The following is a 22426-nucleotide window of genomic DNA, read 5'->3' as shown; positions in this document are numbered from 1 at the left end:
CGATCCAGTTATAAAGGTCTTGGTGCGGCCGCTTCACATGCCGACGTGAGTTAACAGGCGCATGCAGACTTGTGTAATTTAGTGCTGAGAGCATATCTACTTTGTTTCGATATAAACCAATGCACAATTTTAAACTGTCATTTGTGATATGACGGCAACTGCACAACTGTTCTTCAGCTTAAGGCAGACACAAATATTGCGAGGCATGTGCCCGGCACGCCATACGCATTTTGCATGTGTATGCTTCTCCTCGAATATCATATGAACGTACTACACATTGCGAGGCGTGGACTGTATAGCGTGCGGGGTATATTATGCCTGGCAATGTCTATTTTCTCCTTTACAAACATATTTATAAGAGAACTATTTTCAGCTGATTAATTCCAAATAAAAAAAAATGATTTTGGTCTTACCTTCTTTGAAATGTACTCTTACGCTATCCAAATTTGCCGAACTTATTGTAACGAACAATGTAATCTGAATTGGTAGGCAATACCTCAGTGCCCTCTTCCCTGAAATCTTTTCTAGGTTCAAAGACGCAAACTCCCTGTCGTCTTCTACAAGTCTCTCCAGGAAAACTCTTATTCTTTTCTTTTGGAGGTACAGCACGATGAATTTTGCTAAGACCGTTATATTGCCAATGATGAATTGGTTGAGATCATTCTGCTCCTTGACGGTCAAGGGTCGACACCTTGCAACCAGCTGGTCAAGGAAAACGATCAAGGCATAACCATTGCAGATGGCAGCCCAAATCGCGTAAAGGATTTGGACAGGTACGGAGGATGTCTTTTTGGTGTACCAGCAATTACCTCCTCCCAAATAGTAGATCACATTACAGATAAACTTCAAGTAGTATTTTTGAGGATGAGTTTTTTTCAAATCTTTCATAGTCGTCATGTTGTATTTTTTCAAATGTGTCCTTCCGTTGACCGAGTGAAACTACTTTTCAAAACATGCTGCGTAACTATTGAGTGGGAATCCAATTAGGAACCAATTTATTTATTACGAAAGTTTAAAATAAATGTGGTTTAAAAAAGTTTAATATGCATTTCGGGGTCGTTCTAAAAAGTAATTGATGATAGCTCTTTTAGGGGTCCTTCGACTAGTAAAACTTTTTACGTTGCTCAAGGCCGTATCAAAACTTTCGTATGGCGTATAACCCTCCATGGATGTGGAATTCGGACACTGACGCAGAAAGACAGAGAGAGACTCGAGGCCTTTGGAATATGATGTTGGAGGAGGATGGAAAGAATAAGTTTGACAGAAAGGGTTACTAAAGAGAAAGTGCTAGTAAGATTATGGGAAAACAGACAAATATTGAGAGTTTATGAGGACAGAAGAGGCAAGATGATTGGACACTTTAATAAGACAAGACGAATTTATTAAAAAAAACATAGCTACAAAGGAAAGAGGGGAAGGGGAAGACCAAGAAGAGCTTACATGGAACAGATTAAAGAGAAGGTGAACGTCGTGTGTTATGAGGAAGTGAAAGAATTGACTTTTGATGGACAAGAATGGAGAATGCTACAATAATAAGGTCGTCGTGGCTCTTAAATTAATGATGAAGCGGCCCTTAGTTTGGTTAGGACATTAACGGCCTCCGTGGTCCAGTGGTTTGAGCGTTGGGCTCACGATCCGGAGGTCCCGGGTTCGAATCCCGGTGGGGATAATTCACAAAAATCACTTCGTGTTCCTTAGTTTGGTTAGGACATTACAGTAAGTATTAAAGTAAGATGATTCGTGCTTCAGAAAGCAAGTAAAGCCGTTGGTTCCGGTTATTACTTACTGCTGTAAGTACGTAGTCGTTACAGGAGTCATGTCAAGGGCCTTTGGTGGCTCAATAATAACCCTGTCACAAGGGTTGATGAGGTTGGTAATCCACCTCACAACCCATACGATAGAAGAAGAATGAAAATGGATCATGGATGGATGGATGGATGGATGGATGGATGGATGTAATCTGATACCAGGGCAGGTGACGTTGGTCATTGTCCTCACCCACACGAGAAAGTCATTGTACGGAATTCTAGGTATGACTGTGGGAAAGTGTTTGGTGGCAATGATTTTCTTACAACAATTTTGACCTTTAAAAAAAAATTTTCAGTAAGCAATTAGTGAACCATTCGGGAGCTGTAAAAATGAATAACTAACAACTATCTGAATCCTTGAACAGTTTAGAACTAATAAATCTTAGAGAATCACTCAAACTTACAATTTCTTTATTTAGACCACACTCATTGTATGTTTGTCACACGTACCATTATTTATTTATTTATTTATTTATTTATTATAACAATTTATAATTATGTGTATTATTATTATGTAGTTTATGTAGTCGATAGTGTATTTTTATATGCACAAGTATCCCATGCTGCACTATCCCGCTATATTACATAATATTCAATATCTGCTATACTTAAAGGTTGCCTGGAAGAGATTGCTACTTAGCAATAAGGCCGCCTATTGTACTAATTCTATTTCTCTTTTGTTTTGTATTTTGTTTTTTCCTGTTCGTGCTATAAAGTATTTGTTATGTTATGTTATGTCATTAATTACTTGGCTGGACAAAAGTGGAGCGGTGAGGGCTGCCATCCGGTGCAAAATTTAAGACAACAGGCTATTTTTTTTTATTTTTTTTTGACGTGACTTATTGTAGATTTGCCGCAGATGGCATTAACTACTTGGCCGGACAAATGGGGAGCGCTGAAGGCTCTCACCCGGTACAACGTTTAAGACAACAGGCCTGAGGGTGCCCAGTTGGGCGCGAACCTCGGCTCAGGGCGTCGTCTGAGAGGAAAAATATTTGAAAGAATTAATCGACCCCAGTGGGTCGATAGCGATAAGCGCTGAATGAGGGAAATCGTCGACTACGCCGGCGGGGTCGGTATCGGGGACCTGAAGTGTTTGGTGTCGCGAGCTGATTGGCTGCCTCTATGGCTAGAGTATAACAGGCTCGACCGTGCTCAGTTGGGCGCGAAAAATCCAGTAGTAATGGCGCGAACCTCGGCCACACCCCAGACACTTCATACAAACAACCTCGTTTTACACAGACACTACACATTGACGTTATCGTACACGCGCATCTGTGTGTGTGACGTCTGACGCCATACGATTCAAGTCTTAACTATGTTCGAGGAGTTTAAGGTAAACCTAGCTCAGACGCTGGTGGGGAGCGGAGAGTGGCCGTTCTATACGTAGTATTATATTCCTTATTCTGTGCCTCTGAGAATATAGTACACTTGTACTTACTTGAAATTTGTTGGCATAGCGCACTTATATACATACACGCAAATGTTTTTTTAGATGTATTGCTTAGACGTTGGTTGGTTTGGACACGTAGAACGGATGAAGGATAATAGAATTGCAAAAGCGGTATATAAAGCGGAAGTTGTTGGTAGGGCTGGCAGAGGAAGACCGAGAAGGACTTACGATGACCAAATTGGAGATGTCCTTAGAAAAGGTTTAATACGATCTACTCTGAATCGGCGTGCGTGTATGAAGCGATTGATGAATGTGGAGGAAGCAAGAGAAGTGTGTCAGGATCGAAGCAAATGGAATTCTATAGTCTCTGCTTACCACGGTGTGAAAAAGGCGTGAGTTTATGTATGTATGTATGTATTGCTTTGACGTGGCCTTTTTAAACAGAATTCCGATTTTTACAAAAATTCAGAAAAATACAGTTTCTTTTCATTAAATATTTTAATTACATCAAAATATAAAACATTGCAGACGAAATTAATGTACCTACTAACATCTGGGGGTTACATCTGTGAGTAGGAATTGGGACCAACGGCTTAACGTGCCTTAAGAAGCACGGATTATCTTCCTTTTGGACAATCTGGTGAGCAGCCAGTAATGTCCTAACCAAACTAGGGACCACAAAGTATTTTTTGTGATATGTTCCCACCGGGAATTGAATCCAGGACCTCCAGATCATGAGCCCAACGCTCATCCACTGGACCATAGAGGTCGTTGAGTGGAACTATATAATTTATATCCGAAATAATCAGTGTTCATAACAAAAATATGTATATAACTAATTTGCGTGAAAGATGTATGTGTACAGGTTTGAATGTTGTTAGATGCGCGTGTGTGTGTGTGTGTGTGTGTGTGTGTGAGTGTGTGTGTGTAATAGAGTATTATATACCTAATAATTGTTTTAGGTTTACGCGGTTATTATCATAATTAAAACACATAATAACGGGTTCTTAACACGTTTAAATCAGGGATATGAGGTATGTGGAATCCAGTGTTGTAAAAACCTTAAAACGGCCTAATGTGGTTACAAAACGTGAGGACACAGTGAGTGCGGTTTGTCGTAGTGAGTTCAGATGGTTCCGAATATTCCGATATCAAACACATAAACAAGCGGCAAAGAAAGAAGGTAGACCATTACTCCACTACAATGTCGTCAGTCATCCCGTGATCATGACACTTGCAACAGTGTCGAAATATCGGGAGTCTCATATCCCTGATTTAAACGCGGTAAAAACCCGTTATTATGTGTTTTAATTATCGTATTAAAGATGGGTACTGTTCCGCATCTCGCTGGCCATACAGCGAGGGTACGCTGCCAGTTTGCTGGGTATGTTTGAGCCGGTAATGATCCAGGGTGGACTTTGAGTAAGGTTGACGAAGCTTGTTGCTGATAAGGTTTGTTCTTTGATAAAGCTTGAGGGTATTACATTATAATTACATTTTTGACGAACCCTGTCGTGGCTGTCTTTTTGTTTTTTTTTCTATTATTACCTAATTATATATTGGCCCCGATTCCTGCAGATACCTCCTAATTTTACTTCAATTTATACCTGCCATTTTCTTATTCGCCGAAAAGGAAAGGGACGGCTGATTGTCAGCTCTTAATTTTAGGAAGAATGAGTAAATTAATGAATAACCCGGGCGAATCAAAAAGGTATCTCGCTGGTATGCGAACTGTTTGACGTGTGCTGTCAACATAATTCTGGCGGGTTATTGGCCAATGTATAATATTTAGACGGTTGTTTTAGATTTGTCCTTAAAATTAACGTGTATTCCATAAATTTTATGCTTGTTGATTACCCGTTCCTTTCCTTTTCGGCGGACAAGAAAATTACAGATATAACTTAAAATAAAATTAGATGGTGTTTACAGGAATTAGTACCATTGTTGTTGTTAATTTTTTGTTGGTCCTGGTTACTACTTACTGATGTAAGTGAGTAATCGTTACGTGAGCCATGTCAGGGGCCTTTGGCGGCTCAATAGTAAACCTGACACCAGGTTTGCTGAGGTTGGTATTCCACCTTACAATCCACACGATAAAAGAAGACATAAGTAATTATTTATTAAGTAAAGAGACACTCAAATGTCTTACAATACTGGGGTTTAAAAGGCCCCATCGAAGCAATTATTCATCTAAAGAAGCAATTTGACATCAGAAATCAGAATCATTTATTCAACGTAATTATCATGGATAAACTTGTCGAAGGTCAATGTAACATTTTTGAATTTACGCCATTTCGCAAGGTGTTATGGCTGAGGAAAAGAAATGATAAGAAACTGCAACAGCTACACATCTTATAAAAACCTTTGAGGGTATACATTACAAGTTGTTTAATAACTAGAGGAACACATTCAATACCAGACATTTTTATCATTTAGGTAGTCATTAATCTTATAAGCTTTTTTACATAAAATAAGCTTCATATGAGCTTTAAATTTATTTTTGACAAAAAATATTATTTAGTATTTTATTGTAAAAACGTATACATAGCCCCAAAAAAGATGAATTCAATTTGACATTTGCGCATGTTAAGTAAGTCGGCAATGTGTGCAATGTCAAATAGCAATATTGCTTTTTTAGATGAATTGCTTTCTATAGTAGGATCCACCCGTTCTTCTTTTATAATTTCTTCATTGGTAATAAGAAACGATTTAAAATTAATTAAAAAATAAATAAAATAAAAATAAAACATTTTTATTTCAGACTTTCATCCATACATGTGTTAATTAAGCAGCTTTATTTTATTTTATTAATTCGGAGTACCAACAACTATAACTAATACAATGAATGCTTACAAATTTAATTAAAATAAAGCCATTTAAAGGTAGTCGCAAATGAAAACATATATGATGTTATAAACTTATCATCTAGGAAGTTAAGAAACAGTGTAAATAATATTCATTACTTTAATATTTTTATTTTTATGATCTATTTTTATCATATTATTATTTTAAAATTTCATGTTTTACACTTTAACTATTTTATATTGTATAATTTGATTTTTGTATTTTATATTTTTATATTCTATATTTTATATTGTAATGGGTTTTGTTTCTGCCTTTAATAAAGAATAATTATTATTATTAATGCATTACTGCGAAGAATGAGTACGAAGAGCGAATTACCTGAAAACAAAATAATATTTTTTATTTCTTATATAATACTTAGGTATTTTTAAACACTTAAAGGCTCCTTTATTTAGACTTAGACGCGTCGCTGTTACAACATCCACGCAACAGTCGCACTGCAAAAATTAACTTTCAAAAAGGTTGGATCAAAAACACTGTTACCCAGACGGGATTGATCATCGAACCCGCCCGCGGCTTTAGTCAATCAATCAATCAATCAATCAATCAATAATACTTTATTGCACAACAACATAGCCAAACAAACAAGCAAGCAAGCAAAACAAGCTCAAGCCAAGCAAGCAAGCTGTTAGCAAGTTTTTAGTCAAGCTGGGACGAGCTGGTATGGTGGTTCTATCGTGTGGGTTGTGAGGTGGATTACCAACCCCATAAACCCTGGTGTCAGGGTTACTATTTAACCGACATGGCTCATGTAACAACTACTAACTTACATCAGTAAGTACTAACTGGGACCAACGGCTTAACCTGCCTTCCGAAGCACGGATCATCTTACTTTCGGACAATCAGATGATCAGCCTGTAATGTCCTAACCAAACTAGGGATCACAAAGTGATTTTTGTGATATGTCCCCACCGGGATTTGAACACGGGACCTCCGGATCGCGAGCCGAACGCTCAAACCACTGCACCACGCAGCCGTTATGAGGTATGGCGGTGCATTGGGGTTAGTATGATGTCCACGCAAGGTGTAATGTCAACTCGCACGAGTAAAAAAAAAGAAAAAAACTGACCATAATAAGATTACTGTAGGAAAGCTCCAGAATTCCGAATGCCGTCATGACGACACTGCGCTGGCTGCGGATGAGCTCCACCACTGCCAGCGTCCGCAGCTCCTTGTCGCCCTGCATCAGCTCCCAGCCACAGTTGAATATTGCTGTTGGTACCCGCGATGCCTGTGTGATATTATCACCGTGAAAAAAAGCCATCCAACACCAGTACCTAATCGATTTGGTGGCCAACCCCGGACACTTCATACAAACAACCTCGTTTCACACAGACACCACACATGGACGTTATCGTATACGCGCGTGTGTGTGTGACGTCTGACGCCATACGATTCAAGTCTTAACTATGTCCGAGGGGGGGGGGGGGGGTGTAAACCTAGCTCAGACGGTGGTGGGGAGCTGAGAGTTGCCGTTCTATAAGTAGTATTATTCCTTATTCTATGGTTATGTGTTATGTTGATGTAGTATTATGTAAAGATTGCAAATATCTGTCTTGTAACATAGTATAAGCAACGACGACCTCCGTGGACCAGTAGTTGAGCGTTGGGCTTACGATCCGGAGGTCCTGGGTTCGATTCCCGGTGGGGACATATCACTACATATTACGTTGTAGTCCTTAGTTTGGTTAGGACATTACAGGCTGATCACCTGAATGTCCGAAAGTAAGATGATCCGTGCTTCGGAAGGCACGTTAAGCCGTTGGTCCCGGTTACTACTTACTGATGTAAGTAAGTAGTCGATAAATGAGCCATGTCATGGGCCTTTGGCGGCTCAATAGGTACCCTGACACCAGGGTTGATGAGACTGGTACTCCGCCTCACAACCCACACGATAGATGAAGATTAGCAATAATAATACGTATGGAACGGTAACTGTCCGCTCCCCACCAGCGGCTGAGGTAGGTTTACCTCATCCCCTCGGTCTTACTTCAGTCTCAGGGCTGCCAGATGAAAAAAAGGCATGATCGTACGTCAACTACAAAAAAATCGTATTCCAAGGAAATTTTAAAATGAAAAGATAGTACAACTTAAAAGTTCAAAGTTTTTATGAAAAATGAGAATAATTCTTTAAGAATCAGAAAAATAATGCTATACTAATTTTCTGAGGTTATTTTTTTTTTTTATTCGGAAAACTGCGCTATTCGTCATCTATCGCCTGCATCACTTGCATGTCCTCGGGTTTTATTATTCTTGGAACCAGTATCATGAGTGGCAGTCACGTCGGTACTTTTTACTGTAATTACTGGAAACAGCATTGGTAGGTTCAAGACAGTCCAGTTCCGATAGAATGGCGCCATCTAAATCGTATCTTTTTTAATTTCTTCTGCACTTGTGATTAAAAAATGCCTGCAACGTTGAAAAAAATCAAAGCTGCCGGAGTAACACATTTGTTTTATTACGAAATGATGCCAGGTACCGTAAAATCGTACATTTTCCGTACGATCGTAGTCTTGCGATCGCACATGAGTAGAAATGCCAAAAAATCGTACGAGTACGATTTAAATCGTACATCTGGCAGCCCTGTTCAGTCTTCAATCGTAAGACGTCAGACATCACACACAGATGAACTTGTACGATAATATCAATGTGTAGTGTTTGTGTCAAACGAGGTGTTTTGTATGAAGTGTCCGGGTTGTGGTTATAATAAAGAGTGTGGTTATTATATAAAGAGTTATTATTATAAAAAGAGTGTGGTTATAATAAAGCTCTTTGCTATATCGAGCATTGTCTGCTCACCTCGTAAGTTATGTCACCACCTGCCATCATGTACCCTCCAAGCAACGCCACCAGGCATGACATGTACGTAAAGTTGGCCACCCAGAATGTTAAATTGTATTCATTCGCCTGATATAGAAGAAAAAAAACAAGTAACATAGTATTAAAAGTTAATTGCTATGGTTATAGTTTGATCATGAGCGTTGTACTGCGCCGGCGTAGGCCAGAGACGATGACAGTGCGCCGCGCCATTTCAATTTATTTACATATATTGCGTCGCGTTTCTGTCATACTAGTTTATTGTATAGAAATACTCCATTTGTCCGGCCAAATAGTTAATACCACCTGCGGCAAATCTACAATAAGTCACGTCAAAAAAAATGTATAGAAATACAATGAAGAGGCGTGTAACCCAGGTGAGAGCCCTCAGCGACCTTCATTTGTTCGGCCGTGTAGTTTTCATGTCAAAAAAAAAAAACGTTTTGACGGCATGGAATGCAACAAGCATTTCCTCACAAGAGAGGAAAAAGCGTTTATCCTCATTATTTATATATGAGCGAAAAGCACTCTATTCGTGCTGGAGAGGTGAATTTTATTTTTTAACATTTTCTTTTTGAGTTTAGTACGTACCTACTCACACAACACGCCGGTTTTTAAAAAAAAAAACATAGAAGGAAAGCTAGAAAGAAAGCTAGAAGGAAGGAAGATCAAGAAGAGCTTACATGGAACATATTAAAGTAAAGTTTAACGTCGTGTATTATAGGGAAGTCAAGGAATTGGCCTTTGATAGACTGGAATGGAAAATGCTACACCGACAAGAGCGTGTCTCTTAAATTGATGATGATGATAACGTACCTACTCGCTAATGAAACAAGTTCAATAATTGAAAATGATTTACTTACGACCAGTTTTATAAGGCATATGATAAGTAGGAACATGCTCTGTACTACTTGGATGCTGTATAAGTTGCCCAAAGCGTATTGAACATGCTTGGCGTACCTGGAAATAACATTACCAATTCAAAATTTAAAAATTCAAAAACATCTTTCTTTTGTTCGTAACATAGTTACACTTTGAATCGTCCATTTTTAAATATCGAAAGTCTTATCCGCCTGGAACCACTGCAGCTTCTCACTACCTGTATAGCCAGAGATATACATACGATTGTTTACATAAAAATCCTGAAACACACACACACATATACAGACACATGGTCACAGTTGGTTCGACCATTATGGATGGCGATACGACTGGCGTTGAAAAAAGCGGGAATTTTTCCCGTTTTTTTCAAATTCTTTCGTTTTTATACAAGTTTTATTCGAAAATTTCAAGAAAAATAAATATGAAATATTTCATGTTTTTTATGAATAAAACGAAAAGAACCGGAAAAATATGAAAGAAACGGAAAAGTATTAATGTTTTTAGAAGAATATTTTTTGGAGGGTAGAATGTTTTTTTCTTGTTTTTTTGTCATACGCTCATTCCGACCCACAGATACTTAGATCATGTCACGCACGCACTACTGCAATAATTACATGTATCTAATTTTAGTACTTAGGTACTTTTTAGTCTTATTGAATAATTTTAACAATCCACGTGCTAGTATACGTTCGATCAAATTTACATTTAATGCAATCTAAATCATTTGAATTTGAGCCTTGTAATACTGGTTCTTCAGAAAGCGACAGTGACTTTGTATCTGATTTGTGAGCAAGATAGAAATACAATACACTTACATTATTCTTTTAAAAAATTGCTGATAAAAACTTTTTTTCTAATTTGTCGAATTAAACGGCGACAATTAATTAAATAAACGGGTATTTAATTTTTCCTAAGGTTTTTTTCTGATATATTTCAATGTAACAAACAAATAAAACGGTAAAAAACGAACTAACGTTTTTTTTCACCGAAAAAAACAATTTGTTTCTTTCGGAATTGTCAACGCTAGATACGACTCACCACCAGGTCTAACAGAAAGCTCGGTGAGGTTTGGGCACTTAGTTCATCTTGCGATGGTTGATCCATCGCATATATAATGCCCCAATGCGATATAGTCGTGTAGTGTGCACCTCCACACCTATATTATATGCAAGTGCTCTATATATCTCTATGTTGTATACCACATTACCAGATAGACAATAAACGACTGTCTTAAAAGTCACACGTCTCTTATTTAACTCCACAACCTCGGCGTCCCACAGTGCATGGCGACTCTGCCACTGCTGCCTTACGGCGGCGCTGTGAGTTTATGTTATGTTGTGTATCCTCAAATATTTTGTGACTTATAAAATGATTAGTATACAAAAGTGCCTATTTTTGCGAAGTAGCAAATATTCCTGAGATTATTGATCAACAAATAAAACACATTACAACGGGTTCTTACCGCGTTTAAAGCAGGGATATGAGACTCCCGATATTTCGACACTGTTGCAAGTGCCATGATCACGAGATTACTGATGAGATTGTAGTGGAGTAGGTAGATCCATAAACATATCCCTGCTTTAAACGCGGTAAGAACCCGTTCGTTATTATGTGTTTTAATTATGATAATAACCGCGTAAAGCTCAAACAATTATAAGACCAGGCAAAATAAAAGAGGTACACGTAGTATCAACGTCAGATATTTATTCAGCACTAGCACTGTACAACTTGGTACTTCGACATTCAAACATGAACTGCTCGCGCGCACGTGCTACTCACCAGTTTTATTCTCTCGGAGTGGGGGTGACACGATCGACAAAATAGTGGTTGAACCAATGACTGAGTAGCACGTAAGCGCTGTTGTTTGAGCAATTATTTAGATCACAACACAGTATTCATTTGTGAATAATATAGCGATACTTATTTTAAAATAAATCCTAATTTTATAATATTCTAACACAATGTATCAACAAATGATTCTTTTTATCTTCACGCAAAATTGATCTGAAATAGATACAAGTAATCTCCGCTAATTATACCTTGTAGGCATGTAAAAATACATAACATAAGTTCCTGACTTTTTCCTGATTGGGGTAATCGTACATCCATCGCAAGATGAACATCGGAAGATATTGCAGACCACACTAAGTATCTACACTGAGGTGTGTGTGTAGTGGAACTCGGTGAGCCGAGCTTTCTGTAAGACCAACTTTATAGGTGGTGAGCCGTGTCGCGTCTACACGCCTACAATGTCTATACGTCTACAATGGTCGAGCCAATTGTGTGTACTGTAAAAATCGTTTTCTTTTTCTACCCCCTGGGTGGATGGACGCATACGGCAATAGTAACCTTCAAGAAAAGACGATAATATTCACTCACCACAAAGCATGTTGGTGCAACTTAATCCCCATAACAAAATCCTGTCTAAACTCGTCCACTAACTCTTGCTGACTCTTGTTCCCGACATTGGCTTGATGCTTCTTCTTCAGACCTTCGAAGTACGTAGAGAGGAGTTTGAACTTCGACGAGAGGAACACCATACAGGAGACAGAGAGACAGTCGATTGACGTCATCAAAGCCACCACGTAGTACCAGTGCACCTCAATGAAGAATCGGAAGATATTGCAAACCACACCGGTTTGTGAAGGACTCGGGAAGTATACTACTTCGGCACGAATTGGAATGCCTGTAATGGAAAATTACAAGAAGTAATACCACACCCACATACATGGCCATAGTTCAACCCAGAACCATGAGGTCATAAAATTCTTAAGGACAGAATAAGGACCCGTTTACTGACACACCCTGAACACTTCATACAAACCACCTCGTTTTACACAGACACTACACATTGACATTATCGTACACGCGCAATTGTGTGTGTGACGTCTGAGGACTGCCAATTTCAATACCTAATTTAACCGTCATTACTTACTTAGTTAGGTAGAACTACTTACGAAAGAAGTTATTATAATCATAAGTTGATTTTTATTTATTTATTTACCACTCAAATCACAAAGAAAAAAAAAAACCAATGAAAGTCATAATAAATAGACTTTGCACCTGACTTAAAAATCACTTAACTGCATCCACATTATTTTTACATTAAGCACTAGGCTTTGTTCAATTTTATTGCAAAATATTAACTTGTTTTGATGAGCAATCATCATGAAAAATTAATATTTATAGGCGCCGCCAAGGCGCGCCGGCGCGGGCAATTACTGTAAGGTCAAATATTTGAATCAGACGAAAGAACGCTGGTGTTCAATTTGAAAAATTCGAACATATAAACTAAACTGATAAAAAATAAAAACAACGGTCCTCGCGCAGCCTTCACGATTCAAGACTAAAGTATGACCAAGGGGGTGAGGTAAACCTAGCTAAGTCGCTGGTGGGGAGCGGAGAGTCGTCCTTCTATACTTAGTATTATTCCTTATTCTATGGTACCGGTTTGGTACCTCGCCAAGAGATGCGGGTTCGAATTTCGTCCAGTGCAGAATTATTTGTAGTTTGTACTATTAAATTCGTACCTTCTTTGAAATGCGTTCTTATGCCATCCACCATTGTCGAACTCAGTGTGATAAACAAGGTTATCTGTATGGGAATGCAGTACATCAGTGCCCTCTTCCCCGAAGCCTTCTCCAGCTCAAAAGACACGTACTCCCTGTCGTCCTCCAGAAACCTTTCTAAAAATGCCTTGATTCTATTCCTTTGAAGGTAAAGCACCACGAATTTTGCGCTAACCGTAAGATGGGCTATCATGAATTGGGTGTGATCGTTCCTTTCCTTCGGAGTTAAGGGTCGTAACACTGCGGCTATCTCGTCAAGGAAAACTATCAAGGCGTATACGTTAACGGTGACGGCCCAAACAGTGTAGACAATTTTGACAGGTTTGGAAGCTTTCTTGTCGGTGTACCAACAATTACCGCCTCCTAAACAGTAGATCACAGTGCAAATATATTTTAAGTAGTACTTTTGGGGTTCAGTTTGTTTTAAACGCTTCAAAGTAGTCATATTGATGTTTTAAATGATTTTTTTTAACATGTCTTTACGTTAGCAAAGTTAAATTCGAATGGTTTCGCAGTACCAACAGATTTTCCAATTACGATATCAATTATTTTTTACAAAAGTTTAAAATGATGTTTTTTGTGAAGTTTAAAAGTAAGCATGTACGCAATTGTAATTTGAATCAATTTAGTTGATGATCCTTTTTAGGGTTCCTCAGTCAACTTCACTATTATTCTGGTGGGTCACGTTTATTTTTTTGTCATGTCACTAGGTAATAAAGGAACATGCATACATAACATAAACAGCCTATATACGTCCCACTGCTGGGCACAGGCCTCCCCTCAATCAACTGAATCAAGGAACATAAATATCTATAATTTATCTTAAATGAAGTTTAATTAACACACACGATACGATACGGCTCACCGCCTGTCACGTTGGTCTAAGAGAAAGCTCGGTGAGTGGTAGGTACTTAGTTCATCTTGCGATGCATGTACCTACTGCCCCAAATGGTATATAGTCGTGAGATTATGTTATATTAAAATATTGCTTTGTGTTGAATATTTATTTATTATTATTTTTTATAAAAACTTTCCTAGAGTAGGCTGAATGACGTTTATGCCTTTGCATAGAGAAAGCTTTAAAATTTAAAGAGCGTTTCTGCAAATGCCTGTTAGCAGTTACATCTGCTTTCGTTGGACTTTTTGGCGGGAACGGGAACGGGACAGTTGCTTTCTTCATTGAATAATCTAAATAATTAATACGAAGTGGTGTTATGTGGTTAATGATCGCATTAAGTTAGTCGGGAAACATTCGCGACAGTGTTATTATATAGGAATATTCAATAAACAAAGTGAATCTATTTTCGCTTCGAACCAACAAGCCGCGAGTTTTGAATTAATTCGTTTGGGGTTCGGAGTAGGAGTCTGCTCCGATGGCGGGGGCTTAGGTTTCATCATTCATCGTCATCACCTTTCATCATTTCATTAATTATCAAGAAACAAAAATACGTAAGATATGGCTGTATGGGCATTCTGTATGGGCAGGGCCCTTTGCCTTACCCTTCGGGGAAAACCAAAACCATCTACTTTCGTTAATCTAAAGTTTAGAGTAAGCACGCTTAACTAAGCTAACTAACTACAGGCAAACGCACATTCCAAAATGGCTGCCAAAATTAAAATGTTGACTCAAAACTGTAGGCTCTTACCCGACGAAGATTGATGAATGTTGTGATTAATTTTCAGTCACAGATCAACATCGGAAATAGACGACGGGTACGCAGGCATAGAATATTGATATTAGGCAGCTAAATTACTCAATTGTATAATAATGTTTAATGTTATTTTTTCAGAACATCTAGGGCCCTGTCACGAGGTTTTTCTTGCAGCTTCTTTTCCCCGGCTAAACAGGTTGTGAGAAGCTGTAGTAGTTTTAGGCGGATGAGACGTTCGTTATGTAAAAATTGACGATTCAAAGTGTAACCATGGTCCCTACTAAATAAAAATATTTTTGAATTTGAATTTGAATAAGGAATACGTCACGACTGAGCTAAGTTTACCTCCCCCCCTCGGTCTTACTTTAGTCTTCAATAGTGTGGGCGTCAGACGTCACACACACAGATGCGCGTGTAGCGATAACGTCAATGTGTAGTGTCTGTCTAAAACGAGGCTTAAAAGCCTCGTATGAAGTGTCCGGGGTATCACGCAACTGTCGATGACAGGTCTAGATGGTTAAAATGCCACATCGAAGCTATTCATCTAAAACACAATATTCAGGTATAATTCAGGTTTGAATCATAGATATTACGTGTTATTAACGTCACGTGGTTTTTAGGATTTGTGCCCGATTAATGGCAATAGGCTCGCCCCTTATTACATGGGACTTAAACATAGCTGGGGCAGAGTAGGTGTACATTCTATACACCTCTGCCTACCCCTGCGGGGATACAGGCGTGATGGTATATAATGTAATGTTACAAGCAATTATGGTGAAGCGATGCTGTTAAGTACGCGTTTTCAGCAAAAAGTAGTAGTGGTGTGGGGCTGGTATTCCACCTCACAACAAACACGATACGAAGAAGAGGAGAGTAAAGTCCGTTCAAAATTGATCTTCATAAAAGGTAAACAAACCTGTTACTACAAAGAATGTTCGAATTTCACCTAAACTACGCAAAGTATTCTGCTAATAACATCCGTAGCACTCAATAGATGTATGATTTCTTAGATCAATGTGAAATTAACGTAAAATAATTATTAAAAACACATATTTTCACGTAAAAAATCAAACAAAACCTCACACAAAAAAGTTGACATCATAAATTCTTGTTAATCTGTGGCTAGCTGTCAATTTGACGATTAGTGATGAGACATTTCATTCAGGTCAGGAAAACGAGTCAGTTCCGTGAATAACTTAAGTGAATGTACTGTACTTAATAAGCCGAAATGTGCAGAAAAAATGATTTTCATGTGAGTAAGTAGCGTAACCAGAGTGAGTAGCGTAACCACAAACAAACATACAATATATATTTTAATATTATCATACAAAATATTCAAACAACCCAAGAGAGTCAGTTCATTTTTTTGATAAAATAACTTGAGCTAAAATCAATTCAGCACTTCACTAGTATGCAGTTAGACACAGATAAAAAATATCGGCAGCCATATTTGTTTACCTTTTATGAAGATCATTCTTGAACGGACTTTAGTAGTATATGGGTGATTAGTTAATTTTTAAATATAGGATTTATTGTCTTTCAACGGCAACAAAAAGTGCGACTTTTTTTGCAATCGGTAAAAGAAAATAGGTTGTCTATGGCAAAGCCATAGCTTCTGAACTCTCAGTGCGCGATTCGGAAACGCACTTGACCGGGATTTTTCTACTTGGCGTCTACTCTTTACACAGTCTGTGAAGTGAGCTAAGGTCCGGAACGCGCATTGCTACAGGGACTAGTTTGAAGCAGCCTTTGACCTTAATTATTTAAGGGATTTATATTAAATCCTCCATGACAGAGCCTGTTTTGTCTTCAGGCTATTTTTGGACCTTTAAAGTGCGATGTCATATCTCTTCTGAATAAGACACACAAGCATAACTGAATTCCTTAATCCACATCAGCGTGGTGTCCAAGACTCATGTGAGGTCGCCCGTTCGTATTCCAGGGTCCCAAAACGGATACTTTGAAACATAAATAAAAATAAAAAAAAACAGTGCGCAATTGTCCATAAATCTTGTCAATCATAAATATTGCTTTTTTAGATAAATTGAACGGCCTCCGTGGTCCAGTGATTAAGCATTGGACTCACGATCCGGATGTACAAGGTTCAAGTCCCGGTGGGGACATATCACAAAAATCACTTTGTGATCCCTAGTTTGGTTAGGACATTACAGGCTGATCACCTGATTGTCCAAAAAGTAAGATGATCCGTGTTTCGGAAGGCACGTTAAACCGGTGGTCTCGCTTCAGTAGTAAGCGAGATGATGTAAGTAGGTAGTCGTTACATGAGCCATGTCAGGGGCGTTTGGCGGCTGAATAGTGGGTTGATGAGGTTGGTACTCCACCTTACAACCCACACGATAGAAGAAAATGAATTGATTCAATGCGGCCTTGTTAACCCCCAGAATTCATTCGTCTGTTATTAGGAGTTTGAAGAGAACCTTAAGCAAATCCGTTTTCAATTTCACTTTTGACGCCAAGTTTTTCAACAAATGTGCGTGGGGTACACGGGAAAGTTCTGGCCACAATTTATCGCTGGTTCGACCCTGTGAAGTTACTAGTTACTCAGGCACGAATCCAGAGGGGCAGTATCGGAATTTTTGGACATTTTTGTAGATTTCTCAATCAGCGCTTATCGCTAATGAACCACTACGGTCGATTAATTCTTTCAAATATTTTTCCTCTCAGACGACGCCCTGAGCCGAGGTTCGCGCCCAACTGGGCACCCTCAAGCCTGTTGTCTTAAACGTTGTACCGGGTGAGAGCCTTCAGCGCGCAAGTAGTTAATGACACCTGCGGCAAATCTACAATTCAAATTATCATCTGGTATTTTATTGTAAAATATATATGCCGTGGCCAGATCTGGCCAGATCTTGGAATTGATCATTTCATGATGTGGTGGATCATTTCATGAAATGGTCATATTTCATAAAATAGAATATCTTTCGATGGCCACATTATGGTGTGGTTTGGTCAGATCAATACACGAAACGTTTAACGATATGAGCAACTAAATGCATGGTTACTTTATGATATGGCCACACGTTGGCAATCATATCGTAAAATAAAGAATATTGAATATTGAAATTAGTAATATTATCCATAGATAGCGTAATGTAATTGTAACAATGTAAAATAATTGTACAATTTTCCACATAGATTATGTAAATAATTTTGAACCTAAACAATTAATCGACTACGTATTCGCATTTTTATTGCATTACGTAGCATGGAGCTCGATGGCGCAGCGGTTAACACGCGCGGTCTGCGATTGTTGAAGTTAAGCAACTTTCGCAAAGGCCGGTAATAGGACGGATGACCACAAAAAAAAGTTTTCATCTCGAGCTTCTCTGTGCTTCGGAAGGCACGTTAAGCCGTTGGTCCCGGCTGCATTAGCAGTAGTAACCGGAGTCAACGGCTTAACGTGCTTTCCGAAGCGCGGATCATCATAATTTCGGTCGGACAAACGGGTGATCAGTAATGTCACCAAACCAGGGCGCATACAGTGATTTTTGTTATATGTCTGCACCGGAATTCGAACCTGGGACCACGGAGGCAGTTTGATGGGAGTGAAGGAAGCAAAGGTGGTAAGTGAATCGTAGTAAGTGGGATTTTATGGTCTCTGCCTACCCCGACAGGGTTAGACGTGATCTTATGTTTGTAAATATAGACCTGCAATGGGAACTCAATCAATCAACCGGAGGGGGTATGGAGTATACTCCACCGCGCTGCTCCAATGCGGGTTGGTGGAGGTGTTTTTACGGCTAATAGCCGGAACCAACGGCTTAACGTGCCCTCCGAATCACGGAATCATCTTACTTTTTCAGACAATCAGGTGATTCAAGCCTGAAAAGTTCTTACCAAACATAGGGCAGTCTCACAAAGTGATTTCGACAATGTCCCCATCGGGAATCGAACCCGGACCTCCAGATTGTGAGCCTATCGCTCTAACCACTAGACCACGGAGGCTGTTCGTACTAAAAACTAACTAAAAACTAACTTCCGGGATCCGGGCCTGTAGTTGCTTCGAAGATGCCTCGTAAATTATCAGATGGTCTTCGCTCGGCTTCACAGGCCAGCTTTCAGCAAGTCGATTAATTTTTAAGCAGTACCTCATACTTTGTTTTATAAATAACTTGCATGAAAACAATTTTACGGTGTACCCATCTGAGTATATAGGCGTAAAAGTAAGTTTATTTGCTTGTGACAGTTTTACCGGAAGTATATTCGAAGCATAGAATAAGGAATACGTCACCGCCGTCGTCTACGTCCAAGTTAAAAAAAATAAAAATTAACATAACATAAGCTCATTGTACTTGCTTCGGCAGTACTACTAAAATTGGAAAGATACAGAGATGATTAGCATGACCCCTGCGCAAGGATGACACGCAAAATCGTGAAGCGTTCCACATCACAGGTACTGTAACCTGGAACCTGACAGACTTATGTAACAACCACGTATTTACATCAGTAAGTAGTAATCAGGACCAACGGTTTAACGTGCCTTCCGAAGTACGGATTATCTTACTACGGATGTTGGTTACTTTTGATATCAAATTTAATCATTTTACAACTTGTATACATTCTGTTTACTTACTTAAATTATTTTTACTTTTTTGTACGATATTATTTTTCGATCTGACATAATTATGTAAGATTAGAAATACATGCATAAACCGAAATTGCTGAATTATTTCTCAAAATAACACACTTTAATTCCACACGGACATTACGGTGATCAGTCTGTAATGTCCTAACCAAATTGGGGATCACAAAGTGATTTTTGTGAAAGTCCCCTCCGGGACTCGAACGGACGGCGACCTGAAATAAATAAATAGAATACAAAAACATAGAACGAATGTTCAGAATTAAATCTTCACTAAGATATATAAAATTCCCAACTTGTGCTGGAAGTGGCAACTGTATGCAGTTTCCAAGAAAGTGCGCTTTACAAAAAGTTTAGGATGTGTGGGAGGTCTAGGGACTGAAATAAGTATGACTTGGTGTTTAGAATGCAGCGGAGAGCCGCGAGTGTGCTGCCAGCTGCGACGTGTCGCGCACGTGTTGTTGAGCTACCAATGACGTCATCATAATAAAAAAAAACAAATTCAAAAATACCTTAATTTCCTAAGCGACCCATTGCCATAACCAAAAAAAAACCTTAATTTATTACGTAACATAGTTGGCCGTGGTAGTCTGTTGCGAGAACGCTTGGCTGTCTAAGGTTGCAGGTTCAAATCCAGCACGGGTCTAAACTAAACATATGACTTTCGATTTTCGAATTCATGTTTCGATCATAAATGATTGACTCATGAGATAACATCATGCATAAGTAGCGCATTCCGTCAGTAAAACAAATGTGGGGGTTAAAAGGCCACATCGAAGCCATTCATCTAAAAAAGCAGTATTGCAATTTGGTAATATTATAGTCTTCGATTAACTTATTTCCTTTTAACATTTTATAAAAACGCCTACAGCAAGTTTCGAGCAAATATTTATTTCGTAGCTCTTTGCCGTTGCTATATCTAAAGTCGCAGGCGTCGGGAATTTACAGCTGTACATACCGTCGCGGTTATCCTCAGAGGGCAGGCTCTACGGGACTCGTTTGGCTGTGAGAAGAGCACTTTAAGTAGTAAGAACATTCTTTTAAAATGCAGGAAGTTCATTGAGAAAATCGGCAGCGTCTTAAAATATAATAGATTAATTTATTTAGGGGTGGTGTCGAGAAAGTATGTATGGCGTCAGTTCGATCCTGGGCACCGGAGTTTCAGCAATGAGTTTTTAACTTATCTTAAATCCAAATTTCTTGACTTGCCCATTATAGGCTAGGTAGTTAATTCATCTTGCTATGATTGTAGGTAGCTCTGACTACTCCAATTGGAAATATCGTCTTGTGCTTATGTGAAGTTTACAATGTATTTCGAGGTCGTTTGTGATGCCTTTACGCCACAGTGGAAGTCACAATATGAAATTAACTAAAATAGATAGATAGATAAAACATTAATTTGGTCTACAGACACACATGCATACAAAAAGAAAAAGATTAGATACAGACAACCAAACTCAATACTCAATACTCTTGTCACTGTGGTTTTCCCTTCGCGGGTTGAAAGGTCAGACAGGCTGCTTCTGTAAAAACCGGACCTGTCAAATCTTCAGATTAGGTAAGCGGACCATGTGTAAAACGGAATAATGCTAGAGGGATGAGTCTTCGTTTTATGGCGGTCTGCGTTCGGTTTACGACATGCCCGAAAAGATGAGCTGTTAAGCGCGTTCTTTCGCGAGCCAGCATTGAAAGAGGGTAGTCCAGAGATGGAGGTCTCTAGGCAATATCTAGCCTGATTTGAAATGGAATGTCTCAACAGTTTCACACTCGGTAGCGTCCGATGGTCGCTTCTGGGTGGAATAAAATCAATCTCAAGTTTTACAGTACACGCGCTGGATAATAAATTGTCTTTGTCTATACAGGGTGTTAATGACGAGAAATTCCACTTGATATTAACTCAGAACCATGATCTGAATCATTCCCCTCAGTATTCATTACGGTGAATTATATTCTCTTCGGTTGAAACTAGTCTTAAAAGTGAACATGTTCTACAGTTTTCTTTGAAGACATAGACAGAAGTTCGTCGACGAACGGACCGCCAAAGATATTATAATTGACTACGTTTTACGAAGGCAATGAAGTTGCTTTTAAGTCGCATAGCTGAACAATTAGAGAACCAAGCTTTCTTCTCCAAATTTGCATAATGCCCGAGAAATTTTTCGCTATTCGCCGCAGAACTATTAATTCACCGAATACATTTCAGTGAATAGTGGGGAAATAAATCTCTTATACAAATAAAGCATTTGATTAATGAAGTAAGTACACAGTCGAGACGAATGCATTACGAACTGCAGGACAATTTATAATGCTCACTTCTTGAATCTACTCGAGTACAAAGTAAAATATGAAATGAGGCGGGGCGCGGAAAAATACGAAATATTTTACTAGGTTGAGTTCGTGACATAGTGGACTCCTGTGGATATGGCAGTTTCGAATCTTGGACACAGTCGGATACGATTCACGTGCGTAACCACACCGAGACACACACACACACACACACCAGACACTTCCAGGACATAGGACACTTCCTCTCTTCCCTTCAACGTTGCTGTGCCCTACAGGGTCCATGTTATAGTTCCTATGCCTATTGTAGCGATAAAGAAGAGGAACTCGCTAACAATTAAATAAATTAAATGGGAAATGCAATTTAAGTAATTAATATTATTATAAATAATATAATTATTATTATTAATATATTATATTATTAGTATTTTATGCTGTTTTATTTTTGTTTTCGAGAGTAGTACTATAGTAAAAAAAAAATTGCCGGTAGTTCTACCGGTCGAGGTGGTAGTAATACGGTTAAATAAATTTCCCGTCTTACTACTGGTAGTAAG

General features: G+C 38.7%; 2 protein-coding genes and 1 pseudogene across 2 annotated transcripts in view; 2 read left to right on the top strand and 1 right to left on the bottom strand.

Annotated features, from left to right (window-relative positions):
• The window catches only part of LOC126370551 (cytochrome P450 6B1-like), a 139592-nt gene that overhangs the window by 67411 nt on the left and 49755 nt on the right, over positions 1-22426 (top strand). The gene's annotated exons all lie outside the window — the stretch shown is intronic.
• LOC126370827 (uncharacterized) lies at positions 7070-13779 on the bottom strand. The gene is made up of 5 exons (XM_050015850.1): positions 13296-13779; positions 12145-12451; positions 9747-9843; positions 8866-8973; positions 7070-7297 (listed from the first exon to the last, which is right to left on the bottom strand). Exons 1-5 carry the CDS (start codon positions 13777-13779, stop codon positions 7070-7072), a joined length of 1224 nt encoding a protein of 407 aa, XP_049871807.1.
• On the top strand, positions 19300-19399 carry LOC126371053 (U6 spliceosomal RNA; annotated as a pseudogene).

This window comes from Pectinophora gossypiella, chromosome 11 (assembly GCF_024362695.1).
Source record: "Pectinophora gossypiella chromosome 11, ilPecGoss1.1, whole genome shotgun sequence".
Classification (NCBI taxonomy): Eukaryota; Metazoa; Arthropoda; class Insecta; order Lepidoptera; family Gelechiidae; genus Pectinophora; species Pectinophora gossypiella.
The sequence above is the reverse complement of the archived record's forward strand: the minus strand, read 5'-3'. Positions and strand labels throughout refer to the sequence as shown.

Bases quoted from the DNA above. Each gene is read 5' to 3' on its own strand.
- LOC126370827 (XM_050015850.1), bottom strand. From the start codon at position 13,779: ATGACTACTTTGAAGCGTTTAAAACAAACTGAACCCCAAAAGTACTAC. The intron at 9,844-12,144 runs GTGAGTGAATAT...TGTTATTTCCAG, and splicing joins TTGCACCAACATGCTTTGTG to GTACGCCAAGCATGTTCAAT. The intron at 8,974-9,746 runs GTAAGTAAATCA...CTTCTATATCAG, and splicing joins TATGCCTTATAAAACTGGTC to GCGAATGAATACAATTTAAC.